The sequence below is a fragment of the Macaca nemestrina genome, chromosome 18 (genome assembly GCF_043159975.1).
Source record: "Macaca nemestrina isolate mMacNem1 chromosome 18, mMacNem.hap1, whole genome shotgun sequence".
Lineage (NCBI taxonomy): Eukaryota > Metazoa > Chordata > Mammalia > Primates > Cercopithecidae > Macaca > Macaca nemestrina.
In genome coordinates, this window is record NC_092142.1 from 515,262 (window position 1) to 538,687 (window position 23,426).

Sequence of the window (23,426 nt, forward strand, 5' to 3'; positions counted from 1 at the left end):
CTTCCTGTGCCCCCACAGGCACAATTGGTCCAGTGTGAAGATCATGTAACTTCTCTTAGCCTTAGTTTCCACATCTGCAAAATGGGGATGATCATGGACCCTGCCTTGCAAAGCTATTGTGAGGACTTCATTTTCAATGCCCAGCTCACCAAAAGCTGATGCTTGCAAGCTTCTGACTGCTCTGCTGGTGTTGGGGTGGGTGACGCCCCACCAACACGTGCACCATTAACACTGAATGACAGCCCTCCACAGAGGTCTGCACTGCAGAGAGGCCACCAGCTAGCCCAGACACACGCCCATCACGCCCTGCTGCACTCACCATCAGCCATGGCGGACACCTCATCCTGGAGCGCCAGGATCAGCTTGGCCTCCCGGGTGAGGTACTGGCAGCGGCGCTCCTCGTGCTGCAGCACAGTGGCAATGCGACGGGACAGGTTATGCAGACAGTTTATCACTGACGGGTCTGCATTGGCCTGCGGGAGAGAGACCATGCACAGACTCAAACGTATGCACAGGGACACAGCTGGACAGTTTAAATGGAGCTAATACGTGTACACAGCAAAATCTCAAACCATGAAAGAAAGTGTCTCTACTCCTTTCCCCCAGGCTCCTTTGCAGAGGCCATTGCTGCTCATTTCCTGAGTCCCCTCCAGGGCCCATCCACAGAAACGCTGGCTGTCAGCTCCCATGCTCTATTCCTGGGAGTGGCTGCCTGAATAGTAGCAGAGATGGCTCTGGAAATGTTGTTCTTAAGAACGAACAATGGTGCCTCCCTCACAAAGGACTGAATGGAAGAAATTAGTGAGCCATGTCACAAACTAGGAATAGAGCCTGCCCTGAGCAAAGACCCTGGTAGTGTCTGTGGTCACCACTGTACTGCTGACTACTGGTAGGCAGAACTAGTCTACAATATGTAAGAATTCAGTCACAACAGGCCACATTACTACAGGGACGCACGGTACAAAAACAGAGGTGCCTGGCCAATTGTTCACTGAATACTTTTGGTCCTCAAGGATGCGAAGCTCTTCCCAGCAAAAGTGACACTGGTTAACAAGAAAACCAGCAGGCTCCTGGCCCACATCTCTGCCCCAGCACTCCTTCTGCAACCATGTTGACTGGGTCAAAGGACAGTGCAGGAGGCTCTCAGGAACAAAAGGGGCCCTCGCCCCTCTGGAACCTATCAGGCACCACAGTCAGCCAGGCAAGCACATCTGCCCAAGCCAAGGGCGGAGGCATGCAGCTGTGGGGATCTGTGAAAACATCTGAGGGAGCAGATAACTGGGCCAACCATGACTCAGTGCTTCTGGAGGCCAACAGGACTGCTGAATCATCCTGTGGGGGTGAAGATGGGACAAGGGAAAGGGGTGAATGGTACTGCTGATTACAACCTCTGGTGCTGCCTCCTCCTCCTGTTTATCTGAGAGGGAAGGCCATGCCCAAAGTGTTCACAGCCAGGCTTCAGGGGCAAAGCCTGACCCAGACAGTAAATACTTTCTTCACGTGGAGCTGAAGAAATTCTCTATACTCTCATCAGATCCCATGTTCACAAACAGAACTCACACCTGGGTGGACTTACAACAAGGCAGCATCCCTTGCCAGAGAAAGGACCGACTGGTGCTCCCATGCCATGCCCACCACTGGGCAGCAGGCCTACTCCTCCATGTCAAGGGCATCCCCTCAACAGTGTCCCTGGAACCAAAGGGCTGACATATGGGGTATATACAATTGCCTCAAAACAAAACACCCATTTAGAAGAAGAATCTGTGTACAAATACTTCTATGAGCAAAGCAAGGAGGAGGAGAATGATCCTGGATATGTGATTATTCAGCTGAGGCACAACACCGTCCATGAGTTGGATGTCCAGGGCCCATATGCTTGACCTTTCCAGACATACAAGGGGATGCAGTCCCCAGTGACGCCCAATGACCTGCACTCCGTGCAAACCCAGCATGTCCGTTTGCAAAGGTCTGACACTGAGTGAGGGACATGCTGAGAAAGGTAACACCTAGGGTGTGCCAGCACTAAAAGGAACTCTTAGAGACATCGTATTTTCACCATACACAACGTAAAAAGGCATGAAGTTTAAGGCGTCATCCATGAGACCTTCTCATCCCCAAAACTTGTACCCAAAGAGAACCAAGCCTTCAGAGTTAACTTCTAGTTTACAGGAAACACAGGGACAGAGAGCAAGTCTGACTGCACAATGAGATGAATCCAAATGTGGAACATTTGATGGAACAAAGGAAGGGCAGACCTCTGGATTGGCAGAGACATAAAGACACCATGTGCACTAGCTGCACCGGGTTTGCATCCTGGTTCAGACAGTCCAGCTGCGAAAATGCTTTAGCAATCAGGAAAAGCTTCAGCGGAGCAGGTACTAGGTGATGCCAACTTATTACAGTAAATTTTTTCAGATGTACAAAGGGTATCATGGCCAAAAATTAAGTGCCCATATTTTACACAGATACCTTCGGAAGTATGTAGGGATGAACAGACATAAGGTCTGGTACTTGCCTTGAAATAGAGAGAGGGAAGGAAATATATGGAACCAGGGTATAAAGGCACCTGAGACAGGCATATAAGGTTTATCAGTCTGCTTTCTCTAGTTAAGGGTTTAAAATTTTTCAAAGTAAAAAAAAAAAAAGGATACATATATATTTTTTAAGATAGGGTCTCACTCTGTTGCCCAAGCTGGGGTGCAGTGGCATGATCACTGCTCACTGCCACTTTGACCTTCCAGGCTCAGGTGATCCTCCCACTTCAGCCTCAAAAATAGCTGGGACTACAGGCGCGCATCAACATGCCTGGATAATTTTTGTATTTTTTGTAGAGACGGGATTTCGCTATGTTGCCCAGGCTGGTCTCAAACTCCTGGGCTCAAGTGATCCACCTACCTTGGCCTCCCGAAGTGCTAGGATTACAGGAGTGAGCCACTGTGCCTGGCCAAAAGTGTATATTTTAAAAAGAAAGACTTGTCCACCCAAAAAATACAAACTCTTACATTATCCAAATTTCTCCCACTTGTCAATATCACCGCCAGCTGAAGCCCTAGACTATCTTGTTTCCTGTTGCTTTTTTTTTTTTTTTTTTTTGAGATGGAGTTTCGCTCTTGTCACCCAGACTGGAGTGCAATGGCGCGATCTTGGCTCACTGCAACCTCTGCCTCCCGGGTTCAGGCGATTCTACTGCCTCAGCCACCCGAGTAGCTGGGATTACAGGCACCCACCACCACACCCGGCTAATTTCATATTTTTTAGTAAAGACGGGGTATCTCCATGCTGGTCAGGCTGGTCTCAAACTTCTGACCTCAGGTGATCCACCCACTTCGGCCTCCCAAAGTGCTGGGATTACAGGCGTAAGCCATTGTGCTCAGCTCCCGTTGCTTTTACCTGTCCATAATCAATCCATACTTCTCCAGGTTCTGGTCTGATCTCCATTTCTCATCCTCAATGCCAAGAGAATGGGCCAGTGTATAATAATTACCACATTGTTTAATCATTCCCCAAGTACTAGACACCACGATTATCTCCAGTTTAATTACTGTTATAAAAATCTTTATTCTTGGCCGGGCGCGGTGGCTCAAGCCTGTAATCCCAGCACTTTGGGAGGCCGAGACGGGCGGATCACGAGGTCGGGAGATCGAGACCATCCTGGTTAACACGGTGAAACCCCGTCTCTACTAAAAAATACAAAAAACTAGCCGGGCGAGGTGGCGGGCGCCTGTAGTCCCAGCTACTCGGGAAGCTGAGGCAGGAGAATGGCGTAAACCCGGGAGGCGGAGCTTGCAGTGAGCTGAGATCCGGCCACTGCACTCCAGCCTGGGCTACGGAGCGAGACTCCGTCTCCAAAAAAAAAAAAAAAAAATCTTTATTCTTGCTGAGAACAAGCCGGAGGGAAATCTTTATGCAGTTGTAAAAGTTGCTTGTTTTCTTGATAATACTCCTAACAGTGGGATTGCTAGATCTAAGGGCATCATATGCTCTGCTGTCACTGTTCCCCAGAGCTGAGGGCCTGCCTGCAGCATCCTGGGTGGGGCTGTGGCTGCTTCTCATCGACTGACCCACAGGGGTTATCGGTGTTGACAGGTGGACATTTGTCATGGATTTTGTTTATTCATTTGCTTGTTTTTTGACTTACTTCATTTTTCTTTGTGACTCTTTATATTATGTAATTATGTAAGAAATACAAAGATACTATGAAAATGCAAATACTACAAAAGTGTATCAAGCAGAAAGGGAAGAACTTCTCCCAGAACCCTATGCCCCAGAAGCAATTAACAAATCATTTTGTTTTAATTTGTAGCTCCTTATTTACCAACAAGGCAGGCCTGTCTTAAAAATTAAGCTCCAGCTGGGCGTGGTGGCTCACACCTGGAATCTCAGCACTTTGGGTGGCCAAGGAGGGAAGATCATTTGAGCCCAGGAGTTCAATATCAGCCTGGGCAATAAGGTGAAAACTCATCTCTACAAAAAATACAAAAATTAGCAGGGGCTGCACGCAATGGGTCACGCCTGTAATCCCAACAGTCTGGGAGGCCAAAGTGGGAGGATTACCTGAGGTCAGGAGTTCAAGACCAGCCTGGCCAACATGGCGAGACCCCGTCTCTACTAAAAATACAAAAATTAGCTGGGCATGGTGGCGTATGCCTGTAATCCCAGCTACTCGGGAGGCTGAGGCATCAGAGTCACTTGAGCCTGGGAGGCGGGGTTTGCACTGAGCCAAGATTGTGCTACCACACTCCAGCCTGGGTGACACAGTGAGATTCTGTCTCAAAAGAAAAAAAAAAAAAAAGAGAATAACTGCTAATGGGTATGGGGTTTCCTTCTGGGGTGGTTAAAGTGTTCTAGATCTAAATAGTGGTGATGGTTATATGACATGAATGTACCAGATGCCACTGAAGCATAGCCTTCAAAATGACAAATAGTGTCATGTGTATTCTACCAAAACAAAAAGTGGTAAACAATGAAGTGCAGTCTGTCTGCACCCCAAGAGGGGCCAGCACCATGCCCACTGCAGTCCAAGCTCCGAGTCAATGACACGCTCGTAGGAAGAAAGAGCTGCTTCTCCCCAGCCCCACTCCCTGATCTTAACCATTTATATAAACACTCACCCTCAGTGCAAACACCACATTAAAAAGAATCATAGTAGGTGCTTCCCTCTTCGGGGAAGGATCTGTTTTGGAGACCTGTAAAAGATGCATAATTCTAATTAATTGAGACGACTTTCTAAGGAAAGAAGCTGTTTAGAGCTATTCTACTTCAGGCATAGGAAAAGTCCCCAGAATATGGCACCAAGGTCTTGGAAAAGCAATGAATGCCTTTGTTCTAGAGGCGTGCCTACTGCATGGACAGTCACAACTATGACAAGAGTGAGAAGGTCAGTGCTCTGACCCCTCCACCCCCACAACCGCTAACAGAAGTGAGCTGACAATGCCCACAGGGGACGGGGATGGGATGGAGAGGGGCATAAATGGGTGGATGACCCAGACCACACCCCCACTGCTGTCCCGTGTCCACCTGCGTCCACCCAGGCTGTATCTGCTAAGTGTGACGCATACTGAGAACAATTTAGGGACAAGACAATGATCAGGGACAGCCAAGTCCTGAGCAGGGCCCAGGTGAGGCAGGCCAGCAAGTCCTAATCTCTGTACTCCCAGTTCTGGCATCTAGCCAGCTTCACAAGGACCAGGGCACTCAAGTGAAGCATTCCAAGGGGCACAAGGGAACTCTTCAAAGCCAACTACAAGTTCTGCCACCAGGGGGAGCTGGGGCCCCAGGCGGCCCTTGCACTCATGCCCTACCCGACTGCAACTCCTGTCTACAGGGTGTGACCGCAGGCAGGCTGCCAACTCTCCCCTCCATTGCCTCCAGGTAGGGGACTGTGCCCCAGCTGTGGGGGCTGTGATGAGAAAGGAGGGTGAGGTCCAGGGGACCAGGCACATCAATGGCCTCAGAAACTCCTTCCATGGAGGTTCACGAATAACACCACAGAACCTCACACAATTGCTGGATCTGTATAAATGTAGCTAAATCCTATGTTATGTGTTCTACCCTTCAGAATCTGAGTAATGCCATCACTGATCCTGCCTATATGCAGAGAGCTGACTGGCAGGCTCTGGTGTACAAGTTCCCTTCATCCTGCTAGCAAGATGAATTCCTCAGTGCTATGACACTGATTCATCAGAGAACACATAGAGAGGGTTTAGCAGAAAAATAAGTGCTAAATAATACTAATATTAGCTACTAGAGTGTCTTGTAATAAATAAGAGGAAATGCTTGCACCACATTGTAGAAAATTCAAGGGTCTGACAGATGCTAGTTAACTCATCTTGGCCTCCCCTGGAAGCAGACATCCTATATATAAAGGGCAGGACCACAGTCAGTAGAGACCTAGAATGCAGACTGCAAAAGCTAGGGGCAGGGACTGAAGCACCTGTCTTCAGGGGCAAGAACACCTGTCTCTTTTTCCACTGGACTCTCAGGGTTTATGAAGATGCACAATTCATAGCAAGTGTCTAATCAGGTCTCCTGCCTAACAGTTACTTTCACCAGAGCTGGTGTCAGCCTCAGTTCTGAGCCCCCCAGAGCCAGAATGGACCAGGCCTGCCAGCCCAGGGAGAGCCACATCTACCTAGAGGGTCTTTGCGTGCCCAGGGAGAACCCAACCTGCCCAAGGAGAGTCCTATCTGCCCAGGGAGAGCCACACCTGCCCAGGGAGAGCCATACCTGCCCAGGGAGAGCCATACCTGCCCCAGAGCATGCTGTAGCAGTGTTGGGTGCCCAACAAACCGCACATTATCAATCTTCAGTTCAAATTTTTGGCCACACATTTCAGACTTGGTTGCCAAAATTGTTGCCAGAATAACATCTGAAAACCTTAAAATTTAAAAGAGGTAGAATAAAAATAAGTTAACAAAGTACCACAGCACCATGCCCTGCTGGCCCCAGAGCGGAAGGGTCTCAGTAAACTGCACCTTCATGGAGTTGCTCTGCCCCGACTGCTGATGAAAGCTACTAACAGTTGCCCTTCTGTAGCAATCCCAGAGGTTACGGATGTAAGATCACCAGAATTACAAGGTAAAAGGCATGAGAAGCACAGACTGAAGGCACATGCTGTCATTTTTTGGCATGCTCTATTAAATTCAGGAGAGAAGCAGTTGCAGTTTGCTTTCAAAGGGAGGATCAGCTGGAGCCAGCACTGCCCTGAGGAGCTGCTCTTTAAGGGTCACAGGCAGAGGGGGCCTCTCCCAATTATACTCAGGTTTGCTGGGCTGCACCTTCAACTCCCAGGACCCTGGCCCTTCACCCACAGAACCGCATGGAGGGCAAGGGGACGGTGCACAGGGAGGCGTGCAGAGCGCTGACTTCCTTCCTCATAGCGTGGCTGCCCAGCCATTCTCTTATCCCCAACACTTAAACTTCCCAGTTTTTATCATGGAAGAAACTTTGTGTAAGATGTGCAAGCCCACCGTGATCACAGCTATTTCCAAATGGCAGAAATACAGGGTTGTACAGGTGCCATGGAAAAGTGGGAACAGCTGTGGTGTGGGAGGGAGGGCATCCCTTTTCAAGATCATCTGTGCCCTTATGTCTCCTTACTGGCAATGCTGATGTCTCCTGCCTGGGGGGATCCGGATAAGGGAGCATCACCGGCAGGGGTGCTGTGGGTGGTGCTGACTCTTATCTTAGAACCCAGGGCTCTGAAGGCTCTAGAAACACAAATGTACTACCTCTGATCTGGACCCAGAAGGGAGAGAAGTCCCATGCATATCTCTCCACCCAGGAAAAATATTTCTAATATCTAGGTCAGGAGGATACACTATCTTGGGGAAGGCAGCTCTAGCCTCCCCGGGGCCATATTCTGCCCCTGGACAGGGAGACCCCCTAAGGTCCTAGAAGAGACCATTGAGGACAGACATTTTAGTGTGATCCCTGGTCATGCTTCCTCCCCGGAGGCCCTCTTGGCGAAGGGGTGGGAGAGACTAACATAACTCCTCCATATTGTGATAAAAAAGGAAGGTCTGCTTTGAACTGCACTGTAGCTCAGCTCTGTAATAGCAAATGGCAAGTAGCTACAGGATTCTTTGCAAGTCTACCATGGGCTGTGGGGCTCACGCTGTTTTCCAGCCTTCCTCCTGCACTGGCACGACCCTCTAACCATCTGAAGTCACCCCAAACAAGCCCACAAACAAACCACATACGAGGGTTTGGTCAAACCTATTTGTGCCATTTGGAAACAGCCTCTCAACCCAGTCAGCTTGCAGTTGGACCTTCTGAAATCAATCTCGTTAGAGATATCCTGGGAAATGCAGGACCCACAGCCAAGTCCTCAGCAACCCACTGCAGGTCTCTGCTGCAGAGATGGAGGATTCAAGTGCCTTACACCACAGGCATAACATGCTTTCTTCAAAAACCCTAAATGGCTCACTCTGTCCTATAACTCCCATGTGTGGGACATGGTAATGTTGAAGGAGGGGTTGAGGTATTAAACCACCACCAAACACTTCGGCTCTAGCAACTGACCCAGGGCCAACACCTCACCTCCTATCTAAACAGTGCCCCTCCACTCTGCCACCAAGTGACTCGGGGACACAGAGATAACAGAAAAATAACCACCACCACTCCAGAAAGGTCCCTTGCTCTGACAGCCCAAAATCTCCACTAAAAACTGCTGCTCTGTCATAAAGAGTCACGGCCATGTCTCAGCCTCAGTCCTCAAGCACCAGTCCAGGGACCAAATTTAGTTTGGCTGTAAGATGGTTCCTGGGATTTTCAGAGGCAAGCAGTGGTAGCCCAATTCACATTTATAAATACCTAAACTTCAAGGCGCCCTCACAACAGCCAAATAAAAGGTCTTTCCCTGCTAGAGGCCAGGGTCTGCAGAAACAGCCAACTGGAAATCTGTGAGCTGAAGTAAAAAAGTCACATTGGGCTGGGCACGGTAGTTCACGCCTGTAATCCCAGCACTTTGGGAGGCTGACGCAGGTGGATCACCTGAAGTCAGGAGTTCGAGACCAGCCTGACCAACATGGTGAAACCCTGTCTCTACTAAAAATACAAAAATTAGCCGGGTGCAGTGGTACACGCCTGTAGTCCCAGCTAGTCGGGAGGCTGAGGCAGGAGAATCGCTTGAACCTGGACAGCGGAGTTTGAAGTGAGCGGAGATGGTGCCACTGCACTCCAGCCTGGGTGACAGAGCAAAACTCGTCTCAAAAAAAAAAAAAAAAATCACATTGACTTAGTGGCTGTTCATGGAGCCCTCTGAGGCAGCCAGCAGGGTGGTAGTTAGCCACTCTGTTTATCTGAGCAAATCTGGCCCACAGAGAAATCTATTCCTCACACCTTAATATTACACACATATAATGACAGAACACTTTTTTTTTTTTTTTTTTTTTGAGACAAAGTCTTGCTCTTGTCCCCCAGGCTGGAGTGCAATGGTATAATCTCAGCTCACTTCAACCTCCGCCTCCCGGGTTCAAGCGATTCTCCTGCCTCAACCTCCCGAGTAGCTGGGATTACAGGCGCCCACCACCACGCCCGGCTAATTTTTGTATTTTTAGTAGTGACGGGGTGTCACCATGTTGGTCAGGCTGGTCTTGAACTCCTGACCTCAGGTGATCTGCCTGTCTTGGCCTCTCAAAGTGCTGGGATTACAGGCATGAGCCACTGCGCCCAGCCCCATGACAAAACACTTGAGTGGCTTTTTTTTTTTTTTCCCTGGAGACGGAGTCTTGCTCTGTCACCCAGGCTGGAGTGTAGTGGCGCAATCTTGGCTCACTGAAGCCTCCGCCTCCTGGGTTCAAGCGATCCTCCTGCCTCAGCCTCCCAAATAGCTGGGATTACAGGCACGCGCCACCACGCCCAGCTAATTTTTCGTATTTTTTAGTAGAGACGGGATTTCACCACATTGGCCAGGCTGGTCTTGACCTCCTGACCTCGTGATCTGCCCGCCTCGGCCTTCCAAAGTGCTGGGATTACAGGCGTGAGCCACCGCGCCCATCTGGCTTTATACTTTATATAGTGGGTCTGGTAAAGGAATATGCATAAAGACAGAGTTATATTCATGATATTAGGGGTGGGGCAAAACTTACAAACAGCAAACTGAACCATAAACAAAGTGTCTTTTTGTTTTATTGGCTTCCAACATTTATAAAAATCCTTTTCCCTCATTCTGATGGTGAAAGGCCTAATAAACGTACTGCAATACAATAAAACATCTGTTACAAAAACTGAATATTCCTGGAATAACTTGGATATTCAAGAGAAACACGTTTAGGAAGATGAACCAACCCAGCCAGAAAACAGGCCAGACCTTCTATCACTGCCAAGCTATTCTGGAGCAGGGCTTGCTCTCTAGCTTGGGCAAAAAAAGGGATGGAAGGACATCCTGGAAAGGAGCTCAACTCTGCTCCCCCCACCCACCTTGCTAGAAGCTCACAGATGCTGTGTGTACCTCCAAGGCCCAGAGGACAGGCACTGTCAAGGGGAATGGAAGAGTCGCACTTCATCCACGCCCTCCGGACAAGCAACATATCAATTCTATGAGAACATTTCTGCCTCTATTAAGCACACTCAATAGCATCTAGGCCTGAGCATCACACTTACTACCTAACCCTTGGGAGAGGCCACCACAAAACCCCTCAGAAATATAAAAACAAGGAGCAATAGTCACAGGTCTCTCTAGGGTAGCAGCTGCTTGCCCACCACCCTCACAGGACTACGTGTGCCTACCTGGAGGAAGAGGTTTGTGTGACATGCCTGGTCCCAGAAGTCTCCCGGGTGCCAGCCTTGGCCTCTCAGGTGATGTGAAACAGCTAAATGACTGGGTGGAGAAAAAGCGGGGGTGGTGGAAAGTCTGGGCATTCGCGGGGGAACTGGGGCAGGGAGGTCCACGCCTGTGTGCCTCATCAGTCACTCTCAACATTGAGGGAAACCAGGAATTAAGCACAATTAAAGAAGAGAAGGCAGCGGAATCAAGACAGAAAGATGGTGGAGAGGTCTCGGTCTTACCCTGCAACCAATTGCTCATCGGTTGGAGGACATGGCTCGCTGAAATGGGAACAGGACCATCAAGACCAAACAAAAACATATCGCTTTTTTAAAAACCATGAAAACTTACAAGCCTATTTTATAAAAAAGTGTACTAAAGTCTAGCAGAAGTGCCACCATTAAGCATTACCATTGAGCATCATGACTAAGCAACTTACCAGACAAGAAACAGGGTCACACACACCCCAGGCTGAGAAACAGGATCACACACTCCCCACGCGGAGAAACAGGGTCACACACTCCCCACACTGAGAAACAGGATCACACACTCCCCACACTGAGAAACAGGATCACACACTCCCCACGCTGAGAAACAGGGTCACACACTCCCCACGCTGAACTCTTACCATGGGGTTTTCTCACTAAAGGTCAAACTCTCACACAGAAGTACGGGCTGGGCAGGAATGAAAGTCGTTTTTCAGAAGTAAGCACAAGGCTGGAAAAGCTGGGTCAGACCCAGCGCCATATGTATTAGCTGGATGCCTGTGCACAAGTATCTCATCTTCTCTCTCTTTTTTTTCCTTTTTTCTTTTTTGTCTTCAAAAGAGATGGGGCCGGGTGCGGTGGCTCACGCCTGTAATCCCAGCACTTTGGGAGGCCGAGGCGGGCGGATCACGAGGTCAGGAGATCGAGACCATCCTGGCTAACATGGTAAAACCCTGTCTCTACTAAAAATACAAAAAATTAGCCAGGCGCGGTGGCGGGCGCCTGTAGTCCCAGCTACTCAGGAGGCTGAGGCAGGAGAATGGCGGGAACCCGGGAGGCGAAGCTTGCAGTGAGCCGAGATCGCACCACTATACTCCAGCCTGGGTGACAGAGCGAGACTCCTTCTCAAAAAAAAAAAAAAAAAAAAAAAGAGAGACGGGGTCTCACAATGTTACCCAGGCTGGTCTCATACTCCCGCCTCGGCCTCCCAAAGTGCTGGGATTACAGGCGTGAGCCACTGCACCCAGCCTAAAACTAATCTTTTCAGTAAAAGTTTTCTCACCTGCATGGCGAGAAATCTCCTACAGAAGATCACATAAGACTCCCAGAGGCAAAAGCCTTCTGAAAAGTATAGCATGTCATGTGAATGTCACCAGCACCAATTCTTGAGATACTGTGACTGCCAGCACACCTGACTTCCCTAAGCCTCTGCCTGGAACAACAAGGTAGTCGTGGGAGATCCATATATATTTGTCAGAAAACATCTGGGCTTCTGCACTATCTAGTTGAGATTTTTCGAAACAGTTTAGGAGTTGACTTTCTGGCCAGGCGCGGTGCCTCACGCCTGTAACCCTAGCACTTTGGGAGGCCGTGGTGGGTGGATCGCTTGAAGTCAGGAGTTTGAGACCAGCCTGGCCAACATGGCGAAACCCTGTCTCTACTTAAAAAGAAAAAATGAGCTGGGTGTGGTGGTGGATGCCTGTAATCCCAGCTACTCAGGAGGCTGAGGCAGGAGAATCGCTTGAACCCCAGAGGTGAGGCTGCAGTGAGCCGAGATCGCACCACTGCACTCCAGCCTTGGGCGACAGAGTGAAACTCTATCTCAAAAAAACAAAACAAAACAAAACAAAACAACTTTATTTTCCTCTGCAGAGATTTGTGTCCTGGGACATACTGCTTTCCGTGTATTCTGGAAAGAGAAAGGAGACCTGAATCTAGGAGTGGAAACAGTGTGGGAGCTCTGCCAAAGATCCACAGAAGGGATCTGTTTCCTCAGCAGCTGCCAAGCTCCTCACGCTGAACAGTATGGAAGCATTCAGATGTTTCATGGACTTTCCCAAGATCACCCAAGAAGTCAGAATCCTCCAAGCTGGAGCCTGACTATAAGCTCCATCTCCTACAACTACACAAGTCACAACGCAGCCCCTTTGCTCCAGAAGAAAAGGAGTAAGCACAGAGGGCTTCTGAGTCTGGCAATGCTCCATTTCCTGACAGGAGCATTTTACAGACTTGCGTCTGCCCCTCTGAGGGAGGCAGAGCCGTCAGCTAACACTCAGAGACAAGGATGCTCTTATGACATCCTGATCCGGGAGGAAGAGGTGAAGGCAACTCACCACCCTCAGGCATCTTACAGAAAACAGTGGAACTAAGGCTCATTCTAAGGAATGTGCCCAAGATCACACACTGTAGGCTGCAAAGCGAGAGTCAAACTTTGAACCCTGAACCTGCACTTGTCCCTGTACACTTCCCTGCAGCCCAGATGCAATGGCTGGGCAGGGGGAAATACCCAAGCCTGGGGATAAAAATGCCTACCTGCTTTCTTGTGTGTCAACCTCAGCTACAGAAAGGAGAGGGCATCTTTCTAACACATCAGTGTAGGGTTCTAAAAACACAAGCTAATAGAGGCAAAGCTATCAAGAGAGGCCTGGCAGAGCCTCGTGTTTGCCTGGTGGGAGGACCTGTATGTTGTGAGCTAGAGTGCCTGCCTGGCCAAGGACCCCATCTGGCCTAGGCCCAAGTGCACCCACAAGTTGGGTCCACTGCTACAAAAGTGGCCAAGCCTGAGGACAGTAGCAGTGCCACCTGATTTCACATTCCCAAGATGTCACCTGAGAATTAAAGGGTCGAGATGGTAGCTGGGTGAGGGGGCTCATGCCTGTAATCCCAGCACATTGGGAGGCCAAGGTGGGAGGATCACTTAAGCTCAGGAGTTCAATCACCTGAGGTCAGGGTTCTCTTAAAAAAAAAAAAAAAAAAAAATTAGGCTGGGTGTAGTGGCTCATGCCTGTAATCCCAGCACTTTGGGAGGCTGAGGCAGGTGGATCACCTGAGGTCAGGAGTTCAAGACCAGCCTGACCAACATGAAGAAACTCCATCTCTACCAAAAATACAAAATTAGCCAGGCGTGGTGGTGCATACCTGTAATCTCATCTATTTGGGAGGCTGAGGCAGGAGAATCACTTGAACCTGGGAGGCAGAGGTTGCGGTGAGCCAAGATCGCGCCATTACACCCCAGCCTGGGCAACAAGAGCAAAACTCCGTCTCAAAATGATGATAATAATAGTAGGATTTCAAACATTTTGAAAATGCAAGAAATCAGTTCTCTAAACCTGTAGCTCCCCATTCTCTGAAGCAGTGGCCTAAGCACTGCTCGCAGTTTCAAAGAAGGGAGCAGGAAGATGGTGTCCACACAGAGAGGGACATGCCCACACCAGCCTTTCTGAAGAACACCAGGCTATCTCTCAGACCTGGCTTGATGGCTTCTGCCCTTGCCAGTGTGGGGACACATGGTACATTTAAGCATGGGCACCATGGCCCCTAATACCCAGGGAACACTACATCTTTTCTGACCTTGGTTTCAAGTCTTAGAGACACTGAACAATATCCATTTTCTTTTCTCATAATTGAATTATAGAAGAGTTACAAAAAATAACTAACAGTTAATCTATATACCCTGAATTATATCTCAAATTGTTTTTGAGAGGGGGGTCTCACTCTGTCACCCAAGTTGGAGTGAAGCAACGTGATCTTGGCTTACTGCAATCTCTGCCTCCCAGACTCAAGCAATCCTCCCACCTCAGCCTCCTGGCAGCTGAGACCACAGGCGTGTGCCACCATGCCAGGCTAATTTTTTGTATTTTTGGTAGAGACAGGACTTCGTCGTATTGCCCATGCTGGTCTCGAACTCCTGAGCTCAAGCCATCTGCCCACCTCAGTCTCCCAAAGTGCTGGGATTACAGGCATAGGCCACTGTGCCCAGCCCTGAACCATATCTTGATGACCAGCCCCCTCTCTAAGCCAGCACTGTCCAATGTTTTTTTTTTTTTTTTTTTTTTGAGACAGGGTCTCACTCTGTCACTCAAGGCTCAGGCTGGAGTACAGCGGCATGATCTCGGCTCATTACAACCTCCACGTGCTGGGCTCAAGCTACCCTCTCCCTCAGCCTCCTCAGTGGCTGGGATCACAGGCGCAGGTCACCAACCCAGCTAAGTTTTGTATTTTTTGTAGAGATGGGGTTTCGCCCAGACTGTTCTCAAACATCTGGCCTCAAGTGATCCCCCCACCTTGGACACCCAAAGTGGTGGGATTACAGGCATGAGCTACGGCTCCCGGCCCCAGTAGAACTTTCTACTGTGATGGGACTGTTCCAAATCAGAACCATTTAATATGGTAGACACTATTTCCATGTAGACACTGAAAACCTGAAATGTGACCTGTGCAACTGAGCAAGTCAATTTTTTATTTTATTTCAGTTATTTCTTATTCTTCTTTTTTTTTTTTTTTTTTTTTTTTTTTTGAGACAGACTCTCGCTCTGTTGCCCAAACTGGAGAGCAGTGGTGCGATCTCAGCTCACTGCAACCTCCGCCTCCCAAGTTCAACTGATTCTCCTGCCGCAGCCTCAGAGTAGCTAGGATTACAGACAGACATGTGCTCCCATGCCTAATTTTTGTATTTTTAGTAGAGGCAGGGTTTTGCCATGTTGGCCAGGCTGGTCTCCTGACTTCAGGTGATCCACCTGCCTCGGCCTCCCAAAGTGCTTGGATTACAGGCATGAGCCTCACATCTGGCCTATTTCAGTTAATTTCAATTTAAATGGCCACATTCGCCAGTGTTTGTAATAGTGAGCAGCACGGCTGTGTCCTCACTTCTCTAAGGCAAGCCACGACCCCTCACAAGTTACTGTGTAGCCTGTTAATACTGTTTCAGTGTGGCAAACCGAAGCCCTGGTTTCAGAAAGAAAAGTACTTTGGGGAACAACAATCAAAGACACACAGAGTGGATTTGATGCACTTTCACTGCCTTGCTTCAGGAACATGCTCTGAGCTATGACAAGGCAGAGCAGGGGCTTGTGGGCCTACATGACAAAATAAAACAGGAGGGGAACTGAGTCCCTAAGGGAATTAACCCTGTATCTGGAAAACATGAGTGGCAGGCAGTGAGACTTACAGATATATGATGTGCTAAAATTACTGAATGAAGCAATTTTTCAATAAAAGATTCGAGAGAGAGGCACGCTCCTCCCACAGTTTTACCTCTTCATTAAGTTAAGTATTAAATTAATTCCCTAGAAAATATCCTCATGGTCATGTCACTGTAAGTCTGAAAATTAACTGCAGGAATTAAGTACTGCCAGCCTTCCTTCTGAGTCTTCAGCAGCCTGGGCCTCACATCCACTGCAGCTTGGAGTAAGGATAATGTGGGGGCTGCCCAGCAGCCAGCCCTGCTCTAAGCTGATCTGTGGCACAGCTGGAAGGAGAACAAGAAATACCTATGCACTGTGCAAGGGCAAAAGCATTCTACATGCCTGTGACAAACCAGAGTTTGTTCCACCACCACATTTAAAGGACAAGACAACCACAGGCCTCTACATCAAAATGACAGTCCAATGGGGTGTCCAGCAAGCTCCATCCCCCTTCCAAAGCCCACTCCACTCAGAGAAAGTCATTGGTCATGCCAGAGGCCCCAACATCCTCCCAAAAGAGGATAAAAATCACACTCTTAGAACCACAAATTGTGGCCAGGCATGGTGGCTTATGTACGTAATCCCAAAAATTTGGGAGGCCAAGGAAGGAAGATCACTTGAGGCCAGGAGCTCAGGACCAGCCTGGGCAACAAAGCAAGACCCCATCTCTACCATCAATCAATAAAAATTTTTTAAAAAGAACTGCAAATTGCCATGGCAGGTGTGGTGCTGCCTCGTCAGAGAACTGCAGAGAAACAGCACTACCTTGCTGCACAGCAAAGGCCCCACCTAGGGATCTTAGCTACTTTTTCCCGGGATGGTGGAGGCCAAGTCCTTGACTCCACACAGGCCTTGTCTGTGTTTAAGGGAACTCAGGGCAGGTAACTCACAATCTTCCTTCACCTGGGCCTATGTTAGCATTTACTATGCTTCAAAATGAACAGAAAGCAGAAGTGGTCATTTCTGAAGTTCCTACCCCGGTAGTGCCTCCCAGAGAGAGCAGGGGGCACAAACACAGGAAGGAACTAGATCCACCCTTCATCTGTGCTTAAAAGTACATCAAAGAACATCCAGGTTCACACCATCCCAGCTCTAAGCCTCACTGCCCACATCACCACCTAAGCCTGGACTCCAAGAAGGGACTTGACCAGCCTGAGCTACACCCAAGCACCTGCATTTGACCTCTGGGTACATGCTCAAGGAATTAAAACCAAAGACAACAACAAGGTGGCCGGGTGCGGTGGCTCAAGCCTGTAATCCCAGCACTTTGGGAGGCCGAGACAGGCGGATCACGAGGTCAGGAGATCGAGACCATCCTGGCTAACACGGTGAAACCCCGTCTCTACTAAAAAATACAAAAAACTAGCCGGGCGAGGTGGCGGGCGCCTGTAATCCCAGCTACTCAGGAGGCTGAGGCAGGAGAATGGCATGAACCTGGGAGGCGGAGCTTGCAGTGAGCTGAGATCCGGCCACTGCACTCCAGCCTGGGCGACAGAGCGAGACTCCGTCTCAAAAAAAAAAAAAAAAAAAAAAAAAAAAAAAAACAGGCCGGGCGCGGTGGCTCACGCCTGTAATCCCAGCACTTTGGGAGGCCGAGGCGGGCGGATCACAAGGTCAGGAGATCGAGACCACGGTGAAACCCCGTCTCTACTAAAAATACAAAAAATTAGCCGGGCGCGGTTGTGGGCGCCTGTAGTCCCAGCTACTCGGGAGGCTGAGGCAGGAGAATGGCATGAACCCAGGAGGCGGAGCTTGCAGTGAGCCGAGATTGCGCCACTGCACTCCAGCCTGGGCGACAGAGCGAGACTCCGTCTCAAAAAAAAAAAAAAAAAAAAAAAAAAAAAAAAACAAAGACAACAACATAGGGGTCTGCTTTCCTCTACATTTCTTTCATAGGAGATAGACATCCCACAGGGACATGGCCTCATCTGTTCTCTGACCTGCTTTACCCACCAGACAGGCCTGAAGCTGGAAGAGGTGTCCAAGACTGTCTATGCAATCCTCCACTCCACACTACCTGAAAGCACACACTAAATGGAAAAAAAAAAAAAAAAAAAACACCAGACTTCTCACGGAGAAAATATCTGGGCGAACAGGAGGGTGGGGCTTTGTCCAGGCCTGGGACCAGGACGAGCCCCCACCCTGAAGTGACCACAGAACCCTTACCTGGCATCGCCATCCTGGTCATCAGCATGGTCGCCCGTGTTGTTAACAGCATATCTGCTACGTGGCTTATCTGAGTGAGGGCAAAAAGAGGAGAAGGGCTAAGAAAACAGGATCCTTCCACATACAGGAGGATTACGGAACCGTTAAAAGCCATGTTTTCCAAAACATGGTCTATCCATACCATGGGATATTACTCAGACATAAAAAGGAATGAACATGGATGAACCTTGACAATATCATGCTGAATAAGCCAAAGACAAAAGAACAAATAGTGCACTTACAGTATATGAAACGTCTAGAAGAGGCAAATGCATCAAGACAGAAAGTAGATTAGAGTTTACCAGGGGCTGGGAGCAGGGGAAATGAAGAGTTATTGGTCAGTGGTTACAGAGTTTCAGTTTGGGTGATGAAAAAGCTTTAGAAATAGCCATAATGGTTGCAAGATATAATGAAAGTAATTAATGCCACTTAATTATACACTTAAAAATCATAAAATGACAAATCTTATGTTATCTTCAAAAACTGTGACAAGCCGGGCATGGTGGCTCACGTCTGTAATCCCAACACTTTAGGAGGCAGAGGCAGGCGGATCACCTGAGGTCAGGAGTTCGAGACCAGCCTGGCCAACATGGCGAAATCTTGTCTCTACTAAAAATACAAAAATTAGCAGGGCGTGGTGGTGGGAGCCTGTAATCCCAGCTACTGGGGAGGCTGAGGATTGTGCTACTGCACTTGAGCTTGGGCGACAGAGACTAGGTCTCCAAAAAAAAAAAAGAAAGAAAAAAAAAAACGCTAATGATCAGCTCAGCCTTCAGCAAAACAATCACTTTGCAGGTGAAAGGCCTTGCCTCAATGTTGATGGCTGTTGACCGATTAGAGTGGTGCTTGCTGAAGGCTGGCGTGCTATAGCAATTTCTTAAAATACAACAACAAGGACGTTTCCTGCATCCATCAATTTACTCTTCCTTCATGAAAGATTTCTCTGTAGTATGGGACGCTGACAGCACTTTATCCACCACAGAACTTCTTTCAGAATTGGAAGCAATGCTCTCAAACTGTACCACTGCTTTATTAACTAAGTTTATATACTATTCAAAATCTCTGTTGTCATTTTAACAATGTTTACAACATCTTTACCAGGAATACATTCCATCTCCAGAAGCTACGTTTTTTTGTTTTTTTTTTTTTCTTTTGTTTTTTGAGACAGGGTGTCACTCTGTCATCCAGGCTGGAGTGTGGTGGTGTGATCATGGCTCACTACAGTCTTGACCTCCCAAGGCTCAGGTGATCCTCCTACTTCAGATCCCTGAGTAGCTGGGACTACAGGCATATGCCACCCATGCCCGGCTAGTTTTTGTATTTTTAATAGAGATGAGCTTTTGTCATGCTGTCCAGGCTGGTCTTGAACTCCTGGGCTCAAGTGATCCACCTGCCTCAGCCTCCCAAGTATTGGGATTATAGGTGTGAGTCACCACACCCAGCCCAGAAACTGCTTTCTTTGCTCATCCATAACAATCAAGTCCTCGTCCATTCAAGTTTTATCGTGAGATTGCAGCATTTCAGTCACATCTTTAGGCCCCACTTCTAATTCTACATCTCCTGCTATTTCCACCATATCTGCAGTTACTTCCTCCACTAAAGTCTTGACTCCTTCAAAGTCATCCATGAGGGCTGCAATCAACTTTTTCCAAACTCCTGTTACTGTTGATATTTTGACATGATCACCAATGTTCTTAAGGGCATCTATAATGGCACATGCTTTCCAGAAGGTTTTCAATTTATTTTGCCCTGATCAGTCCAAGGAATCAGTATCTATGGCAGCTATAGCCTTCCAAGTTGTATTTCTTACATAATAAGACTTGAAAGTCAAAATTACTTCTTCATCCAAGGGTTACAGAATTAATCTTGTGCTAGCAGGCATGAAAACAACATTAATCTCCCTATACATCTCCCTTAGAGCTCTTGGACGACTAGTTGCATTTTCAATGAGCAGTAATATTTTGAAAGGAATATTTTTCTGAGTAGTAGGTCTCAACAGTGGGCTTAAAATATTCAGTAAACCCTCTGTAAACAGATGTACTATCATCCAGGCTTTGTTGTTCCACTGACAGAGCACAGGCAGAGTAGATTTAGCATAATTCTGAAGGGTCTTAGGATTCTTATAATGGTAAATGAGCACTGGTTTCAACTTAAGGTCACTAGCTGCATTAGCTCCTAACAAGAGAGTCAGTCCGTCCTTTGAAGTTGCCAGGTTTCTCTCTATGTATGAAAGTCATATCTGGCATCTCCTTCCAATATAAGGCTGTTTTCTCTACATTAAAAATCTGTTGCGGGGGGTGATGGCTCATGTCTATAATCCCAGCACTTTGGGAGGCCGAGACGGGCGGATCACCTGAGGTCAGGAGTTCGAGACCAACCTGACCAACATGGTGAAATCCCATCTCTACTAACAATAAAAAAAAAATGTTAAAAATTAGCCGGGCGTGGTGGCGCATGCCTGTAATCCCAGCTACTCTGGAGGCTGAGGCAGGAGAATTGCTTGAACCCAGGAGGTAGAGGTTGCAGTGAGCTGAGATTGCACCACTGCACTCCAGCCTGGGCAACAAGAGTGAAAACTCCATCAAAAAAAAGAAAGAAAGAAAAGAAAGAAAAGAAAGAAAAAAAGAGAAAAGAAAGAAAGACTGCTGTTTAATGAAGACACCTTCATCAATTATCTTAGCTAAATCTTCTGAATAACTTGTTGCAGCTTCAACATCATCAACTGCTGCTTCACTTTGCACTTTTTTTTTTTTTTTTTTTTGAGATGGAGCTCGCTCTGTTGCCCAGGCTGGAGCGCAGTGGCGCGATCTCGGTTCACTGTAAGCTCTGCCTCCTGGGTTCACGCCATTCTCCTGCCTCAGCCTCCCAAGTAGCTCGGACTACAGGTACCCGCCACCACACCCAGCTAATTTTTTGTATTTTTAGTAGAGACAGGGTTTCACTGTGTTAGCCAGGATGGTCTCCATTTCCTGACCTCTATATCCGCCCACCTCAGCCTCCCAAGTGGTGGGATTACAGGCGTTAGCCACCGCACCTGGTCCACCTTGCACTTTTACATTATAAAGATGGCTTCTTTCCTTAAATCTCATGAACCAACCTCTGCTAAGTTCCAACTTTTCTTCTGCAGCTTCCTCACCTCTCTCAGCCTTCTCAGAATTAAAGAGAGTCAGGGCCTTGTTCTGGATTAGGCTTTGGCTTAAGAGAATATTGTGGCTGGTCTGATCTATCCAGACCACTAAAACTTTGCATACCAGCAACAAACAAAGCTATTTAGCTTTTTTATCATGCACTCACTGAATAACACTTTTCGTTTGTTTGCTTTCTTTTGTTTTGAGACAGAGTCTCACTCTTGTTGCCCAGGCTGGAGTGCAATGGTGGATCTCAGCTAACTGCAACCTCCGCCTCCCAGGTTCAAGAAAGTGCAAAGTGAAGCAGCAATTGATGATGTTGAAGCTGCAACAAGTTATTCAGAAGATTTAGCTAAGATAATTGATGAAGGTGTCTTCATTAAACAGCAGTCTTTCTTTCTTTCTTTTCTCTTTCTTTCTTTCTTTTCTTTCTTTCTTTTTTTTTTTTTTTTTTTTTTTTTTTTGAGACGGAGTCTCGCTCTGTCACCCAGGCTGGAGTGCAGTGGCCGGATCTCAGCTCACTGCAAGCTCCGCCTCCCGGGTTCACGCCATTCTCCTGCCTCAGCCTCCCGAGTAGCTGGGACTACAGGCGCCTGCCACCTCGCCCGGCTAAGTTTTTGTATTTTTTAGTAGAGACGGGGTTTCACTGTGTTACCCAGGATGGTCTCGATCTCCTGACCTCGTGATCCGCCCGTCTCGGCCTCCCAAAGTGCTGGGATTACAGGCTTGAGCCACCGCGCCCGGCCTTCTTTCTTTTTTTTGATGGAGTTTTCACTCTTGTTGCCCAGGCTGGAGTGCAATGGTGGATCTCAGCTCACTGCAACCTCCGCCTCCCAGGTTCAAGCAATTCTCCTGTCTCAGCCTCCCGAGCAGCTGGGATTACAGGCATTGGCCACCATGCCCAGCTAATTTTTGTATTTTTTTTTTTTTTTTTTTGTAGAGACGGGGTTTCACCATGTTGGCCAGGCTGCTCTCGAACTCCTGACCTCGTGATCCGCCCACCTCAGCTTCCCAAAGTGCTGGGATTACAGACGTGAGCCACTGCGCCCAGCGTTTTTTTTTGTTGTTCTGGTTTGTTTGTTTGTTTGAAGAGTCAGGGTCTCCCTATGTTGCCCAGGCTAGATTTAAACTCCTGGGCTCAAGCAATTTTCCTGCCTCCACCTCCCAGGTAGCTGGGAGTACAGGTGCAGGCCTGGCTTGGGGTAACACTTTCCATTTCCTTCAAGAGCTTTTCCTTTGCATTTACTATTTGGCTGTTTAGTGCAAGTGGCCTCGCTTTGGGGCTAGTTCAGCTTTCAACATGCCTTCCTCAAGAAGCTTAATCATTTCTAGCTTTTGATTTTAAGTGAGAAACATGTGATTCTTTATTTCACTTGAACTCTTAGAGGCCACTGTAGATAACTGGCTTAATTTCAATACTGTTGTGTCTAAGGGAACAGGGTGGTCCAAGGAGATGGAAACAGATGAGGGAACAGACAATACACACATTTCTTGATGAAATTTGCTATCTTATGTGGGCATGGTTCATGGTACCCGAAAACAATCACAATAGTAACATAAAGATCACAGCTCACCATAACAGATACAGTAATAATGAAAAAGTTTGAAATAGTCCAAGAACTACCAAAACATCACACAGAGACACAAAGTGAGTGTGTACTGTTGGAAAAATGGTGCGGACAGACTTGCTGGACACAGGGTTGCCATAAACCTTCAATTTGTAAAAAACACAATAAAGTGAAGTACAATAGGACAAGGTAGGCCCCTATGCACATGTACACACACACACCCTCGCAGTGTGGGATGACAATTAGGTTGGAAAAAGCACAGACAAAATTAAAAAATTTAAATGTACATACACCAAGAGCCTTCATATACACAAACAATAATACTTTACCAGAGTAAAAAAAATTTAAAACCTAGTGATGAACCTAAGAAGAGTGCAAGAGGCCCATGAAAACAATGGAAAAGCTAATAAGGGAGAAAAGAATGAATAGAAGACATATCACGTTCCTGACAGGGAAGATTCAACATAAAGATGCTTTTTCTTCACAGTTAATCAATGGATTCAAAGCTACCTACACCAAGAGCTTGGGAGTGGGACCTAATACACTTGATGCTAAAGTTTACAGGGAAAAATAATAAAGTATAGTCA

At 47.7% G+C, this 23,426-nt stretch overlaps 1 protein-coding gene across 14 annotated transcripts in view; it reads right to left on the reverse strand.

Annotated features, from left to right (window-relative positions):
• Positions 1–23,426, reverse strand: part of LOC105485931 (NPR3 like, GATOR1 complex subunit) — a 61,825-nt gene that overhangs the window by 33,409 nt on the left and 4,990 nt on the right. For 10 of the 14 annotated variants that reach the window (XR_011616214.1, XR_011616215.1, XR_011616211.1 and 7 more), the window contains exons 2-6: positions 18,105–18,174; positions 11,011–11,049; positions 6,747–6,876; positions 5,112–5,186; positions 320–473 (exon numbers count right to left, since the gene is read on the reverse strand). Coding sequence is in view for 5 of the 14 variants with exons in the window: in XM_071083750.1 (XP_070939851.1) it covers positions 320–473; positions 5,112–5,186; positions 6,747–6,876; positions 11,011–11,049; positions 18,105–18,174 (468 nt within the window). In the remaining 9 variants the exon portion in view is untranslated. Of the gene's footprint in view, positions 1–319; positions 474–5,111; positions 5,187–6,746; positions 6,877–11,010; positions 11,050–18,104; positions 18,181–23,426 lie in introns of those variants that run through there. The other 4 variants (XR_011616217.1, XR_011616216.1, XR_011616218.1 and 1 more) reach the window with 4 other exon arrangements.